This window comes from Octopus sinensis, linkage group LG2 (assembly GCF_006345805.1).
Source record: "Octopus sinensis linkage group LG2, ASM634580v1, whole genome shotgun sequence".
Classification (NCBI taxonomy): Eukaryota; Metazoa; Mollusca; class Cephalopoda; order Octopoda; family Octopodidae; genus Octopus; species Octopus sinensis.
In genome coordinates, this window is record NC_042998.1 from 84,745,954 (window position 1) to 84,767,111 (window position 21,158).

At 36.4% G+C, this 21,158-nt stretch overlaps 1 protein-coding gene across 1 annotated transcript in view; it reads left to right on the top strand.

Annotated features, from left to right (window-relative positions):
* LOC115232522 (receptor-type tyrosine-protein phosphatase H-like) overlaps positions 1–21,158 on the top strand; it is a 135,979-nt gene that overhangs the window by 43,211 nt on the left and 71,610 nt on the right. The window contains exons 3-6 of the mRNA XM_036514901.1: positions 2,136–2,355; positions 9,588–9,857; positions 10,745–10,868; positions 11,961–12,079. Coding sequence (XP_036370794.1) covers positions 2,136–2,355; positions 9,588–9,857; positions 10,745–10,868; positions 11,961–12,079 — 733 coding nt within the window. The remainder of the gene's footprint in view (positions 1–2,135; positions 2,356–9,587; positions 9,858–10,744; positions 10,869–11,960; positions 12,080–21,158) is intronic.

A 21,158-nucleotide genomic window follows, 5' to 3' on the forward strand; every position in this document is an offset into this window, starting at 1 on the left:
CTGGAAATAGATTTGCACCAGGAATCTTTATTTCTAAATCAAGAGTTTTAAAATTCATATACTAACTAGACATAGGAATTTGATACAAAGCCTATCAGGGGAGTTTAGGTCATTTAGATAGCTGTTTGTTTGGGTTGTTTGTGTCATCATATTGGTTTCTCAGCCTTGATGTAGACTTATGTCTCTAAAGCTGAATTTGGCAAGTGAACCAAATAATACACCTGATGACGAGGGGAAATTACATCAATGGAACATAGATGTTTGCCGTGAGTATACAGACTCATGAAGCTAGATCTTATCTAGATTTCTGAAGCATTTAGATTACTGAGGGTACAAGAATTCCCCCTCAATAGGGTACCAATCCATTGAAATATTAATCCCACCCTGCACACCAGCTGTTACTGATACTTTTCAGTGAAGCAACATTAAATAAAGTACTCTGCTCAATGCCACAACTCCCTCCTCCTCACCACCCTGCACCTGAGAAATGAACCTATGACCTAACAATCTTGAATCCAACACCAATCTACTCATCTTCTATTGGTTTGGTGTAAATATTAGAAATTGTTCCATCATTAAAGTTGATATTTTGGAAAATTAAAACCTCATTAACAATAACTTATCACAGGCATTTAAAGGTATCATCATCATCATTTAGCGTCCGCTTTCCATGCTAGCATGGGTTGGACGGTTTAACTGGGGTCTGTGAAGCCGGAAGGCTTCATCAGGCCCAGTCAGATTTGGCAGTGTTTCTACGGCTGGATGCCCTTCCTAACGCCAACCACTCCGCGAGTGTAGTGGGTGTTTTTTACGTGCCACCTGCACAGGTGCCAGACAGAGCTGGCGAACGGCCACGAACGGATGGTGTTTTTACGTGTCACCGGCACGGGGCCAGGCAATGCTGGCAATGGACATGAACGGATGGTGCTTTTACGTGCCACCGACACGGGGCCAGACAGAGCTGGCAAACGGCCATGAACGGACGGTGCTTTTACGTGTCACCTGCACGGGGGCCAGCCGAGGCTGGCTACGAACACGAACATATGGTGCTTTTACGTGCCACCGACACGGGGCCAGACAGAGCTGGCAAACGGCCACGAACGGACGGTGCTTTTACGTGTCACCTGCATGGGGGCCAGCCGAGGCTGGCAACGAACACGAACGGATGGTGCTTTTACGTGCCACTGACACGGGGCCAGACAGAGCTGGCAAACGGCCATGAACGGACGGTGCTTTTACGTGTCACCGGCACGGGGCCAGACGGAGCTGGCAAACGGCCACGAACGGACGGTGCTTTTACGTGTCACCGGCACGGGGCCAGGCGAGGCTGTCAACGAACACGAACGGATGGTGCTTTTACGTGCCACCGACACGGGGGCCAGACAGAGCTGGCAAACGGCCACGAGCGAATGGTGCTTTTACGTATCACCGACACGGGTGCCAGATGAGGCTGACCGTGGACACGAACAGATGGGTCACTTAACCCCTGCTTTCTGATATATGATTTGATTTTGATTGTTCTCAGTGGTCTTGCCGGGTCTTCTGACGCACAGCATATTTCCATAGGTCTCGATCTCTGGTCATTTCCTTGGTGAGACCTAGAGTTCGAAGGTCGTGCTTCACCACCTCGACCCAGGTTTTCCTGGGTCTACCTCTTCCACGGGTCCCCTCAACTGCCAGGGTGTGGCACTTTTTCACACACCTATCTTCATCCATTCTCGCCACATGACCATACCAGCTGAATCGTCTCTCTTGCACACAACATCTGATGCCTCTTAGGTCCAACTTTTCTCTCAAGGTACTTACACTCTGTCGACTATGAACACTGACATTACACATCCAACGGAGCATACTAGCTTCATTTCTCGCGAGCTTACGCATGTCCTCAGCAGTCACGGCCCATGTTTCACTGCCATGTAGCATGGCTGTTCGTACACATGCATCATACAGTCTGCCTTTTACTCTGAGCGAGAGGCCTTTAGTCACCAACAGAGGTAAGAGCTCCCTAAACTTTGCCCAGGCTATTCTTACTCTAGCCGTTACACTTTCAGCACACCCACCCCCTTTCTAAAGTAATTGTTTTTAATTTTTGTTTTAGCTATCGAATGGTTAAATAATAAAATTTTGTTTTACAGGTGGTCTTTTCACACGTCTTCACTTCAACCTCTATTGAGATTTCTGCCTCTAATATTAATACATCTGCTGTAGAGGTCAGATTTGCTGGCAATCAGACTTTACTATCTAACCCTACCATATCTGGCAATGCAGCCTCATTTACAATTGAAAATCTTCACCCCGGAACTTTATACGATATTACTGAACTGCTTAATTCATCATCCTGGGTATTGACGACACGTAAGTAATAATAATTATTATTTTAAAAGACATATATATGCCTTTAGTTTTTTCATACCTTAACAATAACAGAAATGTAACTTGAATACACCAAGAATACTATAACACTGTATTACTTAATGCTTAAGATATTATTATTCTGAAATGTATTATTTTCTTACAGATGCTTATTAGTAGTGTTACTTTTGTTTACTATTCCTCTTTTTTCTTTTTTGATATATCTTACTTGTTTCAGTCATGAGACTGCAGCAATGGAGAGTAATTTTAGTTGAATGTATCAACTCCAGTTCTTATTCTTTCCAAATCTGGTGCTTATTTTATCGGTCTATTTTGCTGAACTGCTAAGTTATAGGGATGTAAACATATCGACACTGGCTGTCAAACAGTGGTGGGGGACAAACATAGTCACAAAGACGCATACACACACACACATATACATGATGGCTTTCTTTCAGATACTTTGAAGACACATGCCCAATGTGCCACACAATGGGTTTGAACCCAGAACCATCTGATTGGGAAGCAAACTTCTTACCATAGTCATGCCTGCATCTATAGCCACATTTGCATTTCTGTTAATATATACTTCTCAAGAAAATCTTGAGAATTTTGGCCTTATTAAGGTTAACAGTGGTGGACATCTCAAGCTTCAAGCTTTTTATTGCATTTATTTTTTGCTGGTGTTTAAGTAATTTAGATAACCTGATTTTGGTTTCTGTACACACTTAGTTGAATTTGATGAGTCAACTGAAATCTTAATTTGGGCTATGAATTAAGATGAACTTAATTTAAGGCATATTATTGAATTAAGTTAGTGATGTTAACAGATCTGAACAGAACTCAAAGCTTGGATGATTAAAATTACTCCTATTCCTCACACCAAGCTCATTCAAACAATTCTCAAACAATTTTCAAAGTCCTCTTCTTTCTTCTTGGTAGAGATTAATACAGTCCTATATCAAGGTTGGTGTTAAATGAGATGAAGTTCAGAATTCTAGAAACTGAACAGCATTTTTGATTTTATCTCACAGTATTTTTTGATGATCTCCTAATTTTATTACTCCTATTCATTTTAATATTGGATAACCTGAAAAAGATAGCTACTGAGAAAGTTTAGCATTAGTGTTTCAGTATTTTCTCAAAAGTTAATCAAGGCTATCTTTTCACTTTGCTAATTTTGATTTGAAATGAGTTAAAAAGTAATTGATAATGAGACAATTATCCTGTTTTTCTTTGTTGCTGTTGTTGTTATTTAAATCCTTTTGATACCAATCCACCTGAGATCATCCCTGATTACTTGGTACAAAGTTCCTGTTTTAAAGAGATCTAAATTTAAAACTTATGTCAAAATTTCTGAATATCAACTTATTAATGACAAGATCAGTCTGCTAAATTCTTCATCATTTCAAAATTAATTGAAGGAAAGGAATTGTGTTTCAACAAAGATATGTTCAAAAAAGGGATTAAGGAAAAATTGCAATATCTAAAGTCTTTTTAAGTTTTAATTGCTTAGATGGCAAGTTAAATCCAATTGTTCAATTATGTTACTCTAAATCCTGAAAATTCCATCCCCTCATGTTTTGTCTTCGGCCAACCTCACTCTGGACTCTCTCTCTCTTTCTCCTCCTTCTCTCTTAGTTCTGTTAACCACTTGCTTCTCCCAACAAATCCATAACTATATTTTGCAAAATGCTGGCTAAGTTGTTAAAATACTAGCCTGCTGGCTAAAGAGTTAATAACTTAAATTCCTTCACCAGTCAACTCAGAAATAAATTAATATAAGATGAATAATTTGTTGAAGTCATCAAATATCCTCATGGCAAAACTCCAAACCCATAATTCCAAGGAATTCTTATTCAACAAGGGAGATAACACTCAACTGCTAATTTCCAAAAAAGCTCTTTGTAAACTCCACCACAGTCTGCATATTATTATGTGTGAAAAATTTTATTTTAAGTTTAATCAAGATAACTAATACTTTTAACCCACCTTTTCCTTCTCAATGTCCCCTAATGTCTTTAACTTTAGTTAAAAACATTCTTTACAACTATTGACTGCAGTGATAGTTGTGGTTGAATGGTTGAACACATAAACTAACTTTTAGGGAGCAGATGAATTGCTTTCTTTGCAGAAGAGTTTATGATTGCTGGATCCCACATTTGAAGTAAGAGCACAAAATATGAGAGAAATAGTGTAGAGTTTAATGAGGGTAGAATCCAATTCAGATGCAGTTTTTGAAGATCATGACTAGTACCTCATTAGGAAACTTGAAGATTTTATTTTTAATGAGTGAAGAATTAATTGCACATGATACAGTTAATGTGGAATGATTAGAAAAATGAGTTAGATGTGGGATATCAAGCTAAAGACTTATTAGTGTGAAAAGTACAATTGGTTCTTAAAGGACCATAAAATGTGACTGCTTTAATTTGTTGGGAGAGGAATAGTTTTGTCTGTATGGTAATACTGTCTATTCTTTGTTGGATAATTTAGAAAAACTGAAAGGAATCTTTCTGGTATGGGATTAGAATATTTGGCTGGAAATTGTGAGATTTAATATTCAACAGATATTGCATTATATGAAGGTAACTTGACCTCACAGATTGTAGTTTGTGCATGTAACCTGCAGTTAGTTTTAGTGTAGAATTTCCTGTAAGTAATTTCCTGTTTTTCAGTGATACTGTTCTAGCACAATATCTTAGGGACATAAGTTTATGGGTTAAGTTGAGGTTTTTTTTTTGTTTTTAAGTTATCAGAAGTTTTTTTTTTTTAAATTAATTTTTTTTACATTTATTAAGTTGGTGCAAAAAATAATTGCAGTTCTTATAATTATAAACTTTGGCACTTGTTTTGGAATTTTTTTTTTTATTATTCAACTATGTTTATGAAATATACCATTTTTGAATACAGTTCCCAGTCTCCTGATTTATAATAATAGTTTTGCTTTGATTATTTATTTTGAAGATAGTGGTGGAGGGAAACAAATTTGAGTGATTTTAATGTGTGAATTCTGGTTGGAATGCAAAGTAGCAGAAAAATGCTTGCAATATCAGATAAGCATTTGGATAAAGAGCCATCAGAGACTAAACAGCTCAACATTGGTTTCCAAATTTCATAGTGCAGATGGAAGCCTTGAAGATAAGGGAGGCCACAGACAGCCTCCTGCCATTGACAACAACCAACTGAGACTGCATCATAACTAAATGATGACCATTCAAGAATTAATATTTGCACTTCATTGGAAAGTCAAAACAGTTCAACAAATGGGTGTCACATGAGCTGAATGAAACTAAAGACAAAAAAATAAAATCACCATTGCATAGTATGATCTGCACATCTTTCCAATATGTTGTGAGTTGTGATGAAAAATGGATTGTTTACAACTATTGACTACAGTGACTGGACCAAAGTGAAGCACTGGAACATTTTCCATCCTGAAGCTGCATAAAAAGAAGGTTAGGGTCACTGTTTGGTAATTGGTAAATGGCTTGTGGCAAAGTAATCTCAGCAGAGAAATATTCTCAGAAAATCAACAAAATATACAAGAACTGCCACATTTAATAAGGCATTAGTCAGTATAAAAAGATCAATTCTCTATGACAGCATCTAACCGCACCTCACAGATGAGTTTACAGATATTGAACAAACTGAGCTACAAAACTCTAACTCATCTAGCTTACTGAGACCTCTCTCCAAATGGCTACCCTTTTCTTCAAGTATCTCGAATCTTCCTGCAAAAGAATAGGCGTAGGAGTGGCTGTGTGGTAAGTAGCTTGCTTATCAACCACATGGTTCTGGGTTCAGTACCACAATGTGGTACCTTGGGCAAGTGTCTTCTACTATAGCCTCAGGTCGACCAGAGCCTTGTGAGGGAATTTGGCAGATGGAAACTGAAAGAAGCCTGTCGTATATATGTGTGTCTGTGTCCCCCCCAATATCGCTTCCCAACCGATGCTGGTGTGTTTACGTCCCCGTAACTTAGTGGTTTGGCAAAAGAGTTGGATAGAATAAGTACTAGGCTTACAAAGAATAAGTCCTGGGGTCGATTTGCTTGACTAAAGGTGGTGCTCCAGCATGGCCACAGTCAAATGATTGAAACAAATGAAAAAAGTATAAGAGTAACCAAACAGCTGTTAAAATTCTTGTTCCAGTACTTGAAACTATGCTGCTGAAATAAATAGTTTCTTGTTGGAAAAAATGCGTGAATATTCTAATGGTTACTATATCTATTGTGACAGTGTATAGCTTAATGAATAGGGTGTTGCCCTCAGAATCACAAGATTATGGTTTCAATTCCTGAACTGGGTGGTGCATTCTGTTTTTGAGCAAAAGACTTCATCTCATGTTGCTCTGCATTCATGTTGACACCTGACATTTGGCACATTGTAAACCTATTCAAGCAACATTGATTCAATGGAGAGAGTGTGCTAATGTACAGCGCATTTGCTTACTATAAACAAATCTTTTGTTCAGGTTGTTCAGCAAGAAATTGCAGAACCAGCTTTCTTGCACTTCAAGGGACTACCATCATTATATCTATTAATAAGTTTTATACTGAGCTTAGATATACTCTGGTGTCTTGAATAATCATCACCCCCAACACACACTTATTAATTTTCAGATTTTTTCCAATGCCCCACCACCGCTTTTATTCCAGCATCCCTGCCTATTAATTTTTCAGATTTTTTTCACACACTGCTTTTATCCCTCCCCTGGCTTATTAATTTTCAAGATATCTCCCCCTATTTTTATTCCAACCCTCCCTCCTTATTAAATTTTATCAATCTATCTCTGGTGAAATTTTTTGGAAGCTATTTATATTGATAGAACAGCTGGAGAATCTAATGATTATTTTATTTTATGTTAAAAACATTATATATAACAAAAACATTACAAGTAATACCTTTTGTTATAAAATACATAGGATATATAAGCTAAATAACTAATTTTAGTTTAAAAAATAAAATCAAGGGTGACAGCGTAGAAAATTTTAAATAATGATTTCTCATTTAGGCACAAGGTCAACAATTTGTGGGGCAGAACAAGTGGATTAAAGCAGCTCAGTACATTACTGGTGCAGGATTGAACTCAGAATGTAATGGGCCATAACTCTATACTTCAAGGCATGTTGCCTGATATTTAGGCACAAGGCCAGCAATTTAAAGTGAAGGGGAAGTTGATTAAACTGACTCCCGTTACTAGTACTAGTACAAAACAAGAAACTCTGAGGAATTCATTATCATTTATACTGACACAAATTATGAATCAGCATGACAAAAACAAAAAAATAACAGATGACAGGAATGGGAAGAAAACCTGGAGTGTTGTATTTGTTTTCATAACGCATGAAAGAAAAAATATTTATCCTCAGTATATGTAATCAACATTCACGTGGGTGACCCTTCAGCATTTTAGGGCATTGATAACTTTCAACCTTAAGAAGATCAATCATTTCAAGACACAACACATCTGCTTCAGGACACATATAAAACAAAGAAATTGCTGTCATAATATATGCTTTACAACCAGCCAGAGTTTATAAAAACTTGAGGCTGGTCAACTGCCTCAGTCTGTAATGTGCATGAGTTTACTGCCACTCTACACTGTAGTCAACAAATCTTTGTTTTCAATTTCTCTACAATTTCTCTAGCAATCACCAACACAAATTCCACACAAACTAAGAACTTCAATGATGAACTGTTTATCCTTACAAGACAAGCATTTTACAGAATAAGGATTTAACAACGTCAACACAACTCAAGTAATTTCTCTTTGAACTTTTTTTCATAACATCATAATAGAGAAAAGAGTATTTCATGGTGCAACGTATGGAAATTATTCTATAGAAGAAAAGCAAGCACTTGCTATCATGAACAAATGCAATGAGGAGTATGATTCTGAATTAGAGTGAATGAAAGGGAAAACTCATTAAGATGCTAAAAGGAAATGCCATGTCCCAGACACCCTGAAACAGGAATATCTCACCAAAGCAGTTTGTTTGTTTTACTTGAATTTGGCTGGTGTCAAAAACTCTGATCGACTGTTTGATTCTGCTGTTAAAGTAGCCAAATGCTGTTATGAAAAATATCTGAAAGGTGAACTTGACAGTGCTGAAAAAAGTCCAAAGAAACGTTTCAGAGTCACTGGAGGAGTTTGTAAAACAAAAGTACCAAGCATGAGAGAAGCCTTGTTTGACTGGTTTGCTCTATGGAGAACTGGCCCAAGGCAAGAGATATTGTTAGAATATCGCTGCATGCGATATCACCACAAACTCTTTTCCTATTACAGGCTGAGAAATTTTATGAGGAGTGTATTTGCCAGCACCCAGATACACCAACTGAGGAAAAGATTTATTTTTCAAAATGCTAGATGAAAGGTTGGCAAAAAGAGTTCAGGATATCACTGAAATTTCCAAACAAATGCATTTCAGTCTCCAAAGAACAATGTGTTGAGCGCATTCAGGATTATTTGAAGAACATATGGAGTATGCGTTGTTATTTCTTAGACAAATTTTGTTTAAATCCTCCTATTATCAATGTGTTTTATTTTAATTTCTTTTGAAAACATGTTGCTTGTATCAGTATCTTTTTAGTCCACAGCGTTTAAAAAGAAAATATATCCCATAATTAACAAATGTCTTATTTTTATTATCCAAATGTATAGCTTAATTAAAGCGAGCATTTGAAGAACATGTATGTGCTAATTTCACTCCTTGCTCATTTCTTTTGCCTCGTTGTGTCGTTATATGTGCTTTAAGATGCTTTTTTTCCTGATTTTCATACATTCACTATACAGTTACGCACCCCTGTTTATTCGAATCCACCCGCTTATATGAATTTAAGTAAATGTCCAACCCACCCGCTAATTCCCCACACCACTATTATTTGAGACCTAAGAGTAAATAACTGGTTTTTAAAAAAACAAGGGAGACAACTTATAAATTTTAGAATTTTATACAGTTACCACTATACAATTACCAATTTTCCAACTCACCTGCTGATATGAATTTATGGAAATGTCCAACCCACCAGCTTATTCCACATATCCCTATTATTTTGGACTCGAGAGTATTGCTTTAAAGTTGATGGTTAAAACATGCAATTATTTTTGCACATAAATGATATAAAATATATTTATATAAAGATATTTATCATGTAAATTTTGTATTTTTTTCATGCATGTATGATACTGATAATTATTTTTTGATGCATAAAATCCATTTTTTTTTTTAGGACCCTTAGAACCAACTAATATAACTGAAATTATTGTTACTGGAACAAATGTTTCTATTAAATGGCAATTTGACAAGCAGAAATCTGGTGGAGATGTATGGATAATTAAATACAAAGTCGAAAATGCAGACACTTACGAAGAAAAAAATAGGAGCTTACAAAGCATACAATTAATATTGCTAGAGGATGGTACAAAGTACGAAGTGGAAATATGGACTGTGGCTAACAATATGACAAGTGAAACATTCTTGAATACATCATTTGTTACTGGTAAGTAGGCAAATTTAAAATTCTTTTTCAGAACATAAATTTGACTTTGCTTGTATGATCTTAATCAAAACAGCAAAAATTAAAATTCCTAAAATTAGATCAGGAATAAATGTATTTCTTTGAAGGAAATAATGCTATTAAAACTTTAGAAGGTTAAAGAAAAATTCATTTTCATGGTTAGAGATTTAACTTATAATGAAGAAAATTTCTAGTTTGATAAAGAATTTTTGTTTTTACTTTACCTATGTTATTTTTGGGAGCAACCTATTTAATTAACTGTTTTAATGCTATGTCATTATGGATCATATAATTTCACACTATTTTATTAACATATCTTTTCTCATCCAGTTCTCTATTTGAGACTACTTCCCGCTGTGGGATGAAGTTAAAATAATAGACAGAGAACACTACTAGAAAATACGAAAACTAAAAGAAACAGCACATATGCTAGGACATAATAACCTCCTAAGCAGACCGAGTGCAGATATGAGTAGCATATGGGAACCAGTATTAAGGAAGAATAGGTAAATATTAGATTTATGAGCCCTAAAATTCACTCCATAATTGCCCAAGAGCATATGGCGTAGTAGTTAAGAGCATGGGCTACTAACCCCAAGATTCCGAGTTCGATTCCAGACAGTAACTTGAATAATAATAGTAATAATAATAATATAGGAAAAATACCTTAGGAATGAGAACCCAGATTCGAAATTACCCCAGGACACCTGATGAAGGTTGGAGAGTATATCAGCTGAAATGTTGTGTTAACCTCAAGCAAAACGAGGACAAATATTTGTCAAATGTAAGTAATGTAAATAATCTTTTCTTATCTTTGTTATTAAACTAATTTGCATAATAAAGACTTATAAATATTTGTTTATTTCCAGATCCTGATGCTCTTTCTAATGCTACTGTGAAAACTAATGGAAGAAACATTACAGTTATTTGGGTAAAACAGCCATCATTTACATATACTGCTTGTTTAACAAATGTACCCACCTGTTCTGAAAAGTAAGTTTATCATAATATTAATTAATTTGATTTTTAAATCCAGTTGATTTACTAAACAGTAAGATATAACTTCTGCTAATTGTATTTTTGTTATAATCCAGCTGATGGTATTTTTGTGTGTTAGATGTAATTATCTAGTAAACATTACTCAAACTGTATGTTTCAATACATATTTAATCTTTGAAAATATTTTAGGTTTTGATATCATTCCTTAATTCTCAAAGCCCTACTCATGTAACTTTCCCAATCTTGTTAGAAAGTAGAAAGTTTGCTGTCACTTTCACCTGCCAAGGTAGGTTGAATATAGTTGATTACACTTATGTGTCCCCACATGTATTTACAAGGTATAGGCACTTATTTCCTGTTTCTTTGGCATGCGTTTCTTGTTTCAGATTTCCTGTTTCTAGGATATGCCTTAATTTCTGTCATTCAAAAGTTTTATAAGACCCAACAAATTAGTGCTTTTTACTCTATTACAATAATTACAATCTATTCTTAAACTCACCAGTATGGAAATATTTAAAATATATCACAAAATTAATCTTTTTAGTTTTAATTCTTACCATTCTCTAATTAAAGCATAGATGTAATATCAACCATGTGATGACTCCTCTACTTCTCAGAATTGATAAATTCTGATGTCATTTAGAAAGCTGGTATTTATTGATGACACTTGAATATCACTAAAATTATTTTCTCTGAGTCCATGCTGTATTTTCCCAATTAAATCCTTAAGAATGAATAACACCTAATTCTCACTGCATGAAGTATTAACTGCTTTTATGCTCAAAATCTAAATGAAGAAAAATTCACTTGATAAAATGCAAAAAATAAAGACACATGGTGCAAGGAAGAAATCTTTGTAAAGCTAAAGTGAGGATAAACTTTGTGTATTTCCAGTTTTCAACCATAAACAACAATGTTATTTGAATTGCATCTTCATGTGGCGTATAATTTGGTGTCAATAGCAGATATTTGAGACACGGCTTTAAAACTTAATCTATAAACTATGTAAATGAGATGCTTGTAATGTTTGAACTTGAGTTTGTATTGTCTTCAATATATGTCAATTATGAATCTTTTATTTTTAAGGAAAAACATAAGCACACATACATTTACAGATCTGGTAGCTGGAAAATCATATGATTTATCTATCATTGTACATGCTTATGACAAAAACAGCAGTGAATATAATAGTACTATAATACTCCGTAAGTCTTTGATATGAATTCTAATATTATTAATATTGCCAAACCTGATTTATTAGAATAGTGATAACTCAAATATTAATTATTTTCATGAGTGAATATTTATTTTTTTACATGTATTTTTATTCCAACATTTTAAACTGAGGTAGTACGTTTTAAATTCAGGCATACCTTATACTATGTCATTAATTGGTTTCAAGAGTCATGACTTAAGTCAAAAAACAACTTCAGTTGTATTAACTTGTCCCTAGATTAGGCAAGGTCGAATTTACTTGGCTCTAGGCTAAACTGTTAATAACCATTCCCTGTTGTGTACTTTATTTATGAATGCATTTTCAATAATACATGGTTAATAACAACCTATTTTAAGCTTACAAACAAATAATTTTTATTTTTTAATACAGTACAGTAAAAAAATAGTAATCTAAATTTATGAATACAATTTGGCGGTGTTTACCATACATTGCGGATGCTTTATTTATGAATGCAGTTTGCAATGACGTTTGGTAAAATAAAAGCCTTTTTTTAAGCTTAAAAACAAATTCAGTAATTATTATTATTTTGCAATAGTGAAAAAACCTAAATTATCTTAAATGTACAAATATGTACATACAATTTGGTGGTTTACATTATTGACCAAATGCCACATATCAGAGGAGGCTCTCAATAATAACAGTGTAGTAAAACGTTGGTGTCCCAGCATGGCCACAGCTTTGAGCTGAAACCAACAAGAAAATATATGTAACACACACATATATATATATATATATATATATATATATATATATACACACACACATAGTAAACATAATACACACATAGAGACAACTGTGCTGGTATGGTCATGGATGAGGACAACACTGTGAGGAAGTGCCACTCCCTAACTGTGGAAGGAACCTGTAGAAAAGGTTGACCCAGGAAATGAGATGGTGAAGCATGACCTTCGAACATTGGGCCTCAAAGAGGCAATGACAGGAGACCGAGACCTTTGGAGATATGCTGTTATTGAGAAGACCCAGCAACTAAAGTGAGATCACCACCATGGCCGATTCCAGTGTTGCATGTCCAGCCCATTTAAGAGTATGATGATGTGTCAGGTAATATGATATGCTTGAGAAGACCTGTTGAGTCAAGTAAAACCAAAATTACAGCTGTGGCTAGTGTCCCCTAAGTAGCTCCCATGCTGGTGACACATAAAAAGCACTATCCAAATGTGATCGATGGCAGGACTGCCTGACTGGCCCCCGTGCCGGTGGCACATCAGAAGCACTATCTGAATGTGGCCTGCCTGACTGACTCCTGTGATGGTGCTATGTAAAAGGTACCCACTACACACTCAGAGTAGTTGGCGTTACGAAGGACATCCAGCTGTAGAAACATTGCCAGATCAGATTGGGGCCTGGTGCATCCGCTGGCTCTCCAGACTGCAGTCAAACTGTCCAACCCATGCCAACTTGGAAAATGGGCGTTAAACAATGATGCTGATACATACATACATTCATACATACATACATACATACATAATAAATATGACTATATATTAGTATATGAGTATTCCAAATGGATCATAATGTAATTCTTGTATTGTCCTTTGTACACCCTGATGATTTTCCATACAAGGAATTTAAAATGCAAAATTATATATTTATGTATGTTTTGCAATTTTAATTTTGTTTGTGAAATGAAACAATTATAGGTGAATATGTTAATTAATTAATAAATTAATTTGTATCCATTAGATCTCTATTTTCTAACTTGATAATAATATTTGATATTTTATGATATTTTATATAATATATTAATTAAAGAAACATCTCTTCAAAATGTAATTTATTTAACCAGTGTATCGTGGATAAAAATATCCCTATAAGAGGTTTAATATCCTCATTGTGACTATTCTTTTATTTGTTTCAGTCATCTGACTGTGGCCATGCTAGTGCATAGCTTTTAATTGAATAAATTGACCCCAGGACTTATTCTTTGTAAGCCTAGTACTTATTCTATTGGTCTCTTTTGCTGAACCGCTAGGTTATGGGGATGTAAACATGCCAACATTGGTTGTCAAATTTATATTTATATATATAACATATAAGTTCAAATAAAAGTTATAAACCTCATCGAGGGATAATAAAATCCAGTGAAAATACTGGTTAGTTACCTATTCAAAAAGTGTTGAATATTACAATTAATATTCAACTGCAAGGTAACCAGATAAATCGTGGATTCATCATCATCATCATCATCATTTAACGTCCGCTTTCCATGCTAGCATGGGTTGGACGGTTCAACTGGGGTCTGGGGAGCCCGAAAGCTGCACCAGTCCAGTCAGATCTGGCAGTGTTTCTACAGCTGGATGCCCTTCCTAACGCCAACCACTCCGAGAGTGTAGTGGGTGATTTTATGTGCCACCGACACAGGTGCCAGACGATATATATATTTAAAGAAGATAAGAAAATAGGGAAATAATTGATAAATAATTATTTATTAATTAAAAAAATTTCAATTCCAAACCTTTAGAAATTAATTAACAAATTTAAAACCATTTAAAAGTTGAATCACATCAGAGTTAGCTAAGGATTTAACAAATTAGGTGTTCAATTCCTGTAGGTTGAGTATACTGCTGCAAACTGTTAACTGATAAAATTTAGATATAAAGAACTTGGTCTAAACTTTACCAAGGGGTGGAAGGTAGTATATTTATTGGACTTATAATAAAAATTAAGAACAGAGCTGTTAAGTAAAAGAAAAAGCGAAAGTAGGTATATGAGTATAATTGTTATCATTATCATCAGCGTTTTCCATGCTAGCATGGGTTGGACAATTTGACTGAGGACTGGCGAACCAGATGACTGCACCAGGCTCCAGTCTGATCTGGCAGAGTTTCTACAGCTGGATGCCCTTCCTAATGCCAACCACTCCAAGAGTGTTGTGGGTGCTTTTACATGCCACCGGCACGAGGGCCAGTCAGGTGGTACTGGCAACGGCCATGCTCAAATGGTGTTTTTACGTGCCACCTACACAGGAGCCAGTCCAGCGGCACTGGCAGCGACCTCGCTCGAATGTTTTTTCACGTGCCACCAGCATAAGTGCCAGTAAGGCGACGCTGGTAACGATCATGCTTGAATGGTACTTTTTATGTGCCACCGGCACGAGGGCCAGTTAGCTGCTCTGGCAACAATCATATATTACAATATCATATGCACCAATACTAATGCAATAAATAAGTAGTGTGTAGATTGATATTAGTAAACTGATAAGTAAATAAAATAGAAATTAAGAAGTAAAATTAAAAATAAAAATGAACATGTAATTATCTAAGTTATGGGGAGGTAACCTGCGTTTACGTCCCCATAACTTAGCGGTTCGGCAAACGAAACTCATAGAATAAATACTTAGCTTACAAAGAATGAGTTCTGGGGTCAATTTGTTCGACTAAAGCTGGTGTTCCAGCATGGCTGCAGTCAAATGACTGAAACAAGTAAAAGAATAAAAGAATATATTTATTCTTTTTTATTTTTTTCAATCATTTGACTGCAGTTATGCTGGAGTACCACGTTTTTTAGTCGAAGAAACTGTCCCCAGGGCTTATTCTTTGTAAGCCTGGTACTTATTCTGTTGGTCTCTTTTGCCGAACCACTAAGCTTCAGGGACATAAACACACCAACAGCAGTTGTGAAGCAATGGTGGTGGGGACAAACACTGACACTAAGACACACACATAAATATCCATATATATATATGATGGGCTTCTTTCAGTTTCCAACTACCAAATCCACTTGAGAAGATGACCCATCAACTTGAGCAAAATCGCAGTCATGGTGTATACTCGTGTCACGGGAATGGGGCCTGTGCTGGTGACACATAAAAGCACCCATTATAGTCTTGGACTGGTTGGTGTTAGGAAGGGTATGCAGCCATAGAAAACCATGCCAAATCAAACTAAAGTCTGGTGCAGCCTTTCAGCTTACCAGCTCCAGTCAAACCATGCAACCCATGCCAGTATGGACAACAGATGATGATGTTGTATGTATATAATTGGCCCTTTTCATCAATGCAGACTGTCAATTTAGCTTAGAGGTTACTTAAACGAACATATCAGGGGCTCCTTTTCTTGCTGCATCTTTCAAGGCTGATTCTTCGTATGATTGAAGCGCAGCTTCTATCACAGTACTTGCATACCAAAATGGTGGCTCAGTGTTCTGCATTTCTGTTGTTTTCCTTTCACCGCTGACGCTTCTCAACTTGTTTGTTTCTGTAGCTGCTCTCTAGCGAAGCAGCTCCTTCTTTCACTACAGTCCTCCATATTGTTCTGTCCTCAGCCCTCTCTTCCCAGGTGCTGACATCCACCTCACACTTGTACAAACTAGTTTTGCAAGTGTTCTTAATTTCATCATCATGTGAACCTGTCCACTGTCAAACTCTTTGTTATCAAGCTTGATATGGCCTTTCACTGTGCCCTCCTGAGTGAGGATGACTGTCTTCTTTACACTGATGACCAAACCGAAGGCCTTGCATGCTGATGATAGGTGGTCTATCATTATTTGTAGAGTTAATTCACTGTCAGCAACAAGTGCCACATCGTTGGCGAAGAGAAAGTCTCTTAAGAGAAAGTGCTGTATTGATCTTGGTCTTGGCCCGAAGTCTAGAAAGATCAAAGAGTGACCTATCAGTTCTCCAACAAAGGTAGACATCTCCTGGTGACTCTTGAAATGCATACTGCAGCAATACAGCAAAGTAAATGCTGAAAAGGATTGGTGCTAAGACACAACCTTGTTTTACTCCGCTGTTGATGTTGAAGCTATCTGATATTAAACTGTCAAACTGAATAGTGGCCTTCCTGTCATCATGGAATGAAACAATGAGCTGCTGTAGTATTGGGGGACAGCCACATTTTCCAAGTACTATGTACAGTCCTGATCTGCTGACTGTAGCAAATGCCTTTGTCAGATTGACAAATGCTATATTTAGTGGTAATTGCTATTCCCGGCATTTTTCTTGTAGTTGACGAATGGAGATCATATCTGTTGTTGAGTGGTTAGATCTAAAACTCAGTGGCTCTCTGGTAGTACTCTTTCTGCTAGCTTTTGAAGGCGTTTCAGAATGATCCTCGCAAAAGCTTTTCCAGTGATGCTCAGAAGTGAGATGCCTCTACAGTTATTGCAATCTCCCTTTTCCCCTTTATTTTTGTAGAGTGATGATCTTGGGATCTCTCATATCCTGTGGAATTTTTACTTCCAACCAACATGTCTTTAGTAACTTGTATAAATGTGGAAGGAGGGTATCTTTGTTCTCTTTCAACACTTCAGCAGGTATATTGTCATTTCTGGGTGCTTTTCTGCCTGCAAGTTCGTTGATTGCAGTGGGGAGTTCTTCTTCCTTTGGTGGTATATCAAGTTCTGTCATTTCGGGGAGCTGAGGAATGGCCTCATCAAGCTGTCTATCAACATCTCACTCCTTTGTGTACAATTTAGAGTAATGTTCCACCCATCTTTCCATTTATATATATATATACATACATATATATATATATATATATATATAATGATGATGATGATACATATATAAATATATGTATATATAATAAATCCCCAAAAAATGAAGAACAAACACAAGAAAGAAACAACAATGCATGGACATGGTACATGCAAGGTATGAGTAGACGCCCAGGGAGGGAAAGAAAGGTAGTCTTACGTTTCAAGCAAGGTGCTTCATCAGAAACAGGAGATGGAGGAAAGTCCAAGAAAAAAAAATAAGACAGAGGGGAAAAAACTGCCAATGATCCACATGTGGTTACATTTATATAACACACACATAAATGTTCAATTTATAAGGAAAGATCCAGAGGAACAGTTACAAAGTAGCCAGATGTTACATAAGCATCCTATGACTTTGTAACCACACTTGTGTGGGAGTTAATGCTGGGGATAAGTGAGAAGAGAACATAAGAATAACGGTAAATGGAGACAAATGCCCAAGATGTTACTTAAATCATTTAACATCTTGGGTATTTGTCTCTATTTTCCATCATTCTTATATGTATATATATACATATATGTATGTTAACATATCATCATCATAACCATCATTGTTTAATGCCTGCTTTCCATACTGGCATGGGTTTGACTGAGGACTGGAAAACCAGGTGGCTTTCATCACCTGATCCAACAATTTGATACCTCTGTAGCTATTCGTATCTAATGCATCACCTTTACCTTTGTAGCAGTTTACTATGGTGCTGCTACCCCAGTCATTGGGTATGACACCTTCATGTATCACCTGATTGACTGTATGAGTGACTAGACTATAGCCTACACTGCCAGATATTTTAAGCATCTCAGCAGTGATTCCTGATGGGCTGGGGGTTTTCCCTGTCTTCATACTTTTAATTGCTTTATCTACCAAGGTACTGTCAATTTGGATAGCTGGTTCCTCTGTTGGGTTGACATTTGGTAGACTCTTTTTCTCCCATTCATTCTCTTCATTTAGCAACCTTTCATAGTGGCATCTCCAAGTCTCTCTCTTTGCAGCATCATTAAGTGGAAGTGAGTCATCATCCATGTGGACACATTTCCCTCCTATGATATCATGATTCTCTCTCACACACTGTCTTGCAATACGAAACATACAAGTCTCTGGTTCTCATGACTCAGAATATTGGCAAATATTTTCTTCTGCTTCCCCTTTAGCTAAGTAAACCTATCTCCTAGCTTCCCTTTTGTTGATCGGATACAGTTTCCTTCTCTCACTCTTCTTCCAGTCCTTCCATGCCTGTTTCTTTTTCCTAATGGTCCTGTCAACTACATTGTTCCACTACCACGTTATCCTAGGTCAAGAGGGGACTTTGCACTCTCCACAGATCTGGTCAGCACCCCTTGACAGGTTGTCCCATAGGAATCTCCAGTTGTCCTCCACATTATGTGATGTTATATGCTCCTCTTTTTCGTCAAAAGCTTCAAGTAATACATCTCTAAATCTCTGTCCATCCACAGGATCCTTAAGCTTCCAGACTTTTCTTTTCCATGCTGGTCGTCTTCTGGCTGCCATTTAGCCCTGATCCTGAAGTCGCTTTCTACTAGCCTATGATATGAGGTGCATTCTTAACCTGGGAAAGTTTTGGCATTTATAAGTAGCCATCTTTCCCGTTTCCTGGTGAGAATGTAGTCAATCTGATTAGTGGGCCCACCAGACTGGTAGGTGAATAGGTGACTGGTAAGTTTCTTGAAGTTAGTATTACAGAGCATAAGATCATTTGCATCTCAGAACTCCAGCAGACTGGTTCCTTCCTCATTGTGGGAACCAAATCCATTGTCACCATGTACACCATGGAAACTCCCTGAATGTTATCCAACATGCCCCTTGAAGTCACCAGCCACAAAGAGAAGGTCCCTATTAGTCATTGATGAGGTAGTCTGCAAGAGGGTGTCATAAAATCGGTCTTACTGTTTTCAAGTATCCCAAGCTGAGGAGCATAAGCTGAGACAATGGTTGTTAATCCATGTTGCACCGCTAGTCTAAGCTTAAGTATTCTATCACAGACTCTGACTACCTTGATTAATCAATCCATTTTCTCCACAAGGAGTATACCCACGCCCCCAAACTCATCAATGTTCCCTACCCAGAAAATCTTATACCTATGTTCTTTGCCTGTGAGGAACCTAACAGAAGTTTCTCTTCACCTTACTTCTTGGATGCAGCACAAATCAACATGTCTCTGTCCAAGCATCTCAACAATCTCATCAGACTTACCTTTCAACTTGCAAACATTAAGTTAGCCAACTGTGATGGTGTGGAAGGTGTGGGCCAGTGAGACCCTGGGATGGGGGATAGCAACATTATGCATCTAAAAAGAAAGCTTGCAATGACATTATATAACACACGCATACACACACACACACACACACACACACACACACACACACACACGTATATATTATATATATAATAATATTATTTTGAGCTTTCTTTTCTGTTGCATAATGTTTGTATCATTCAGAGACAAATAACAAAAAACAAGCAACATCCCTATCAAATGTAATTTGGACATTGAAAGAAGGTGTAATAAGCAATCCCCACATTGAATGGAAAATTATTGCTAAAGCCAAAAGATATGGAGGACGGGGTATCAAATGTGAATTCTGTATTACTGAAAAATTAAATATTATACAATCAACAGACAACATCTTAAACGTTAAGGAGGAAACTTTCACTTCCTGCATACATAGAAACAATATTTTACCTTCAAATACTATAAAGACTCCCTATAAATGAGGGTAACTATAAACGAGAGCGACCCTACTAGGATAGCACCTTCATAAATGTGAACAGACATAGCACACAAAGTTCACACAACAAAGAAGAAATAACTCCCAGTGACGTACAATCTCAACATACAAGTACAAAAACACTGTGTGCAGAACAAAAACAAACAAGTAATGCAAAATTTAAGAAATTTACCGGAAAGACAAATCCAAGAGACAAACTTCAAAAAATGCCTTCTAGAGTAACATCCCATGATTCATTGTTTTATTGATGCAAATTTACAAGAAATCCGGTGAACGAAACAAGACTGTTTTCCAAAATGGAGGTGAACACCTTTCTCCATTTGATTGGCTTGAAAAATTGTTAAGATACTAGGATATTCTACTCTTCTTATCATGAAACCAATGGTAGCCTTAATTCACAAATGAAGAAATTATATATCCACCAATGCGGTGTTGAGCACTCATTTCATTGTTCTACATTTACATATATATATATATATATTCGAAGGCACTTAGTTGAGTACGTATGTTAATTATCAGTGTTCTCAAATTTAAAATTGAAATACTATACTGAATACGGGAGTGAGTAGAAATATGATTTTACATCTTTAACCCAGAAACGCGTATATAGTTAATCAAAGCCAGGTGGATTCATTATTTTTTTTCTCTTTACCTTCGTGAGTTGAGAGTATTGCTGTCTGGGAGATATCTTATGGTAGTGGAATAGTATTTAACTGCTTTTCTAAATTTCGGTATGTGGTGAAGCAATTTTTGCTGAATCCTAATTATAATTATGCTTATAATTATAGAAATTTTGCATA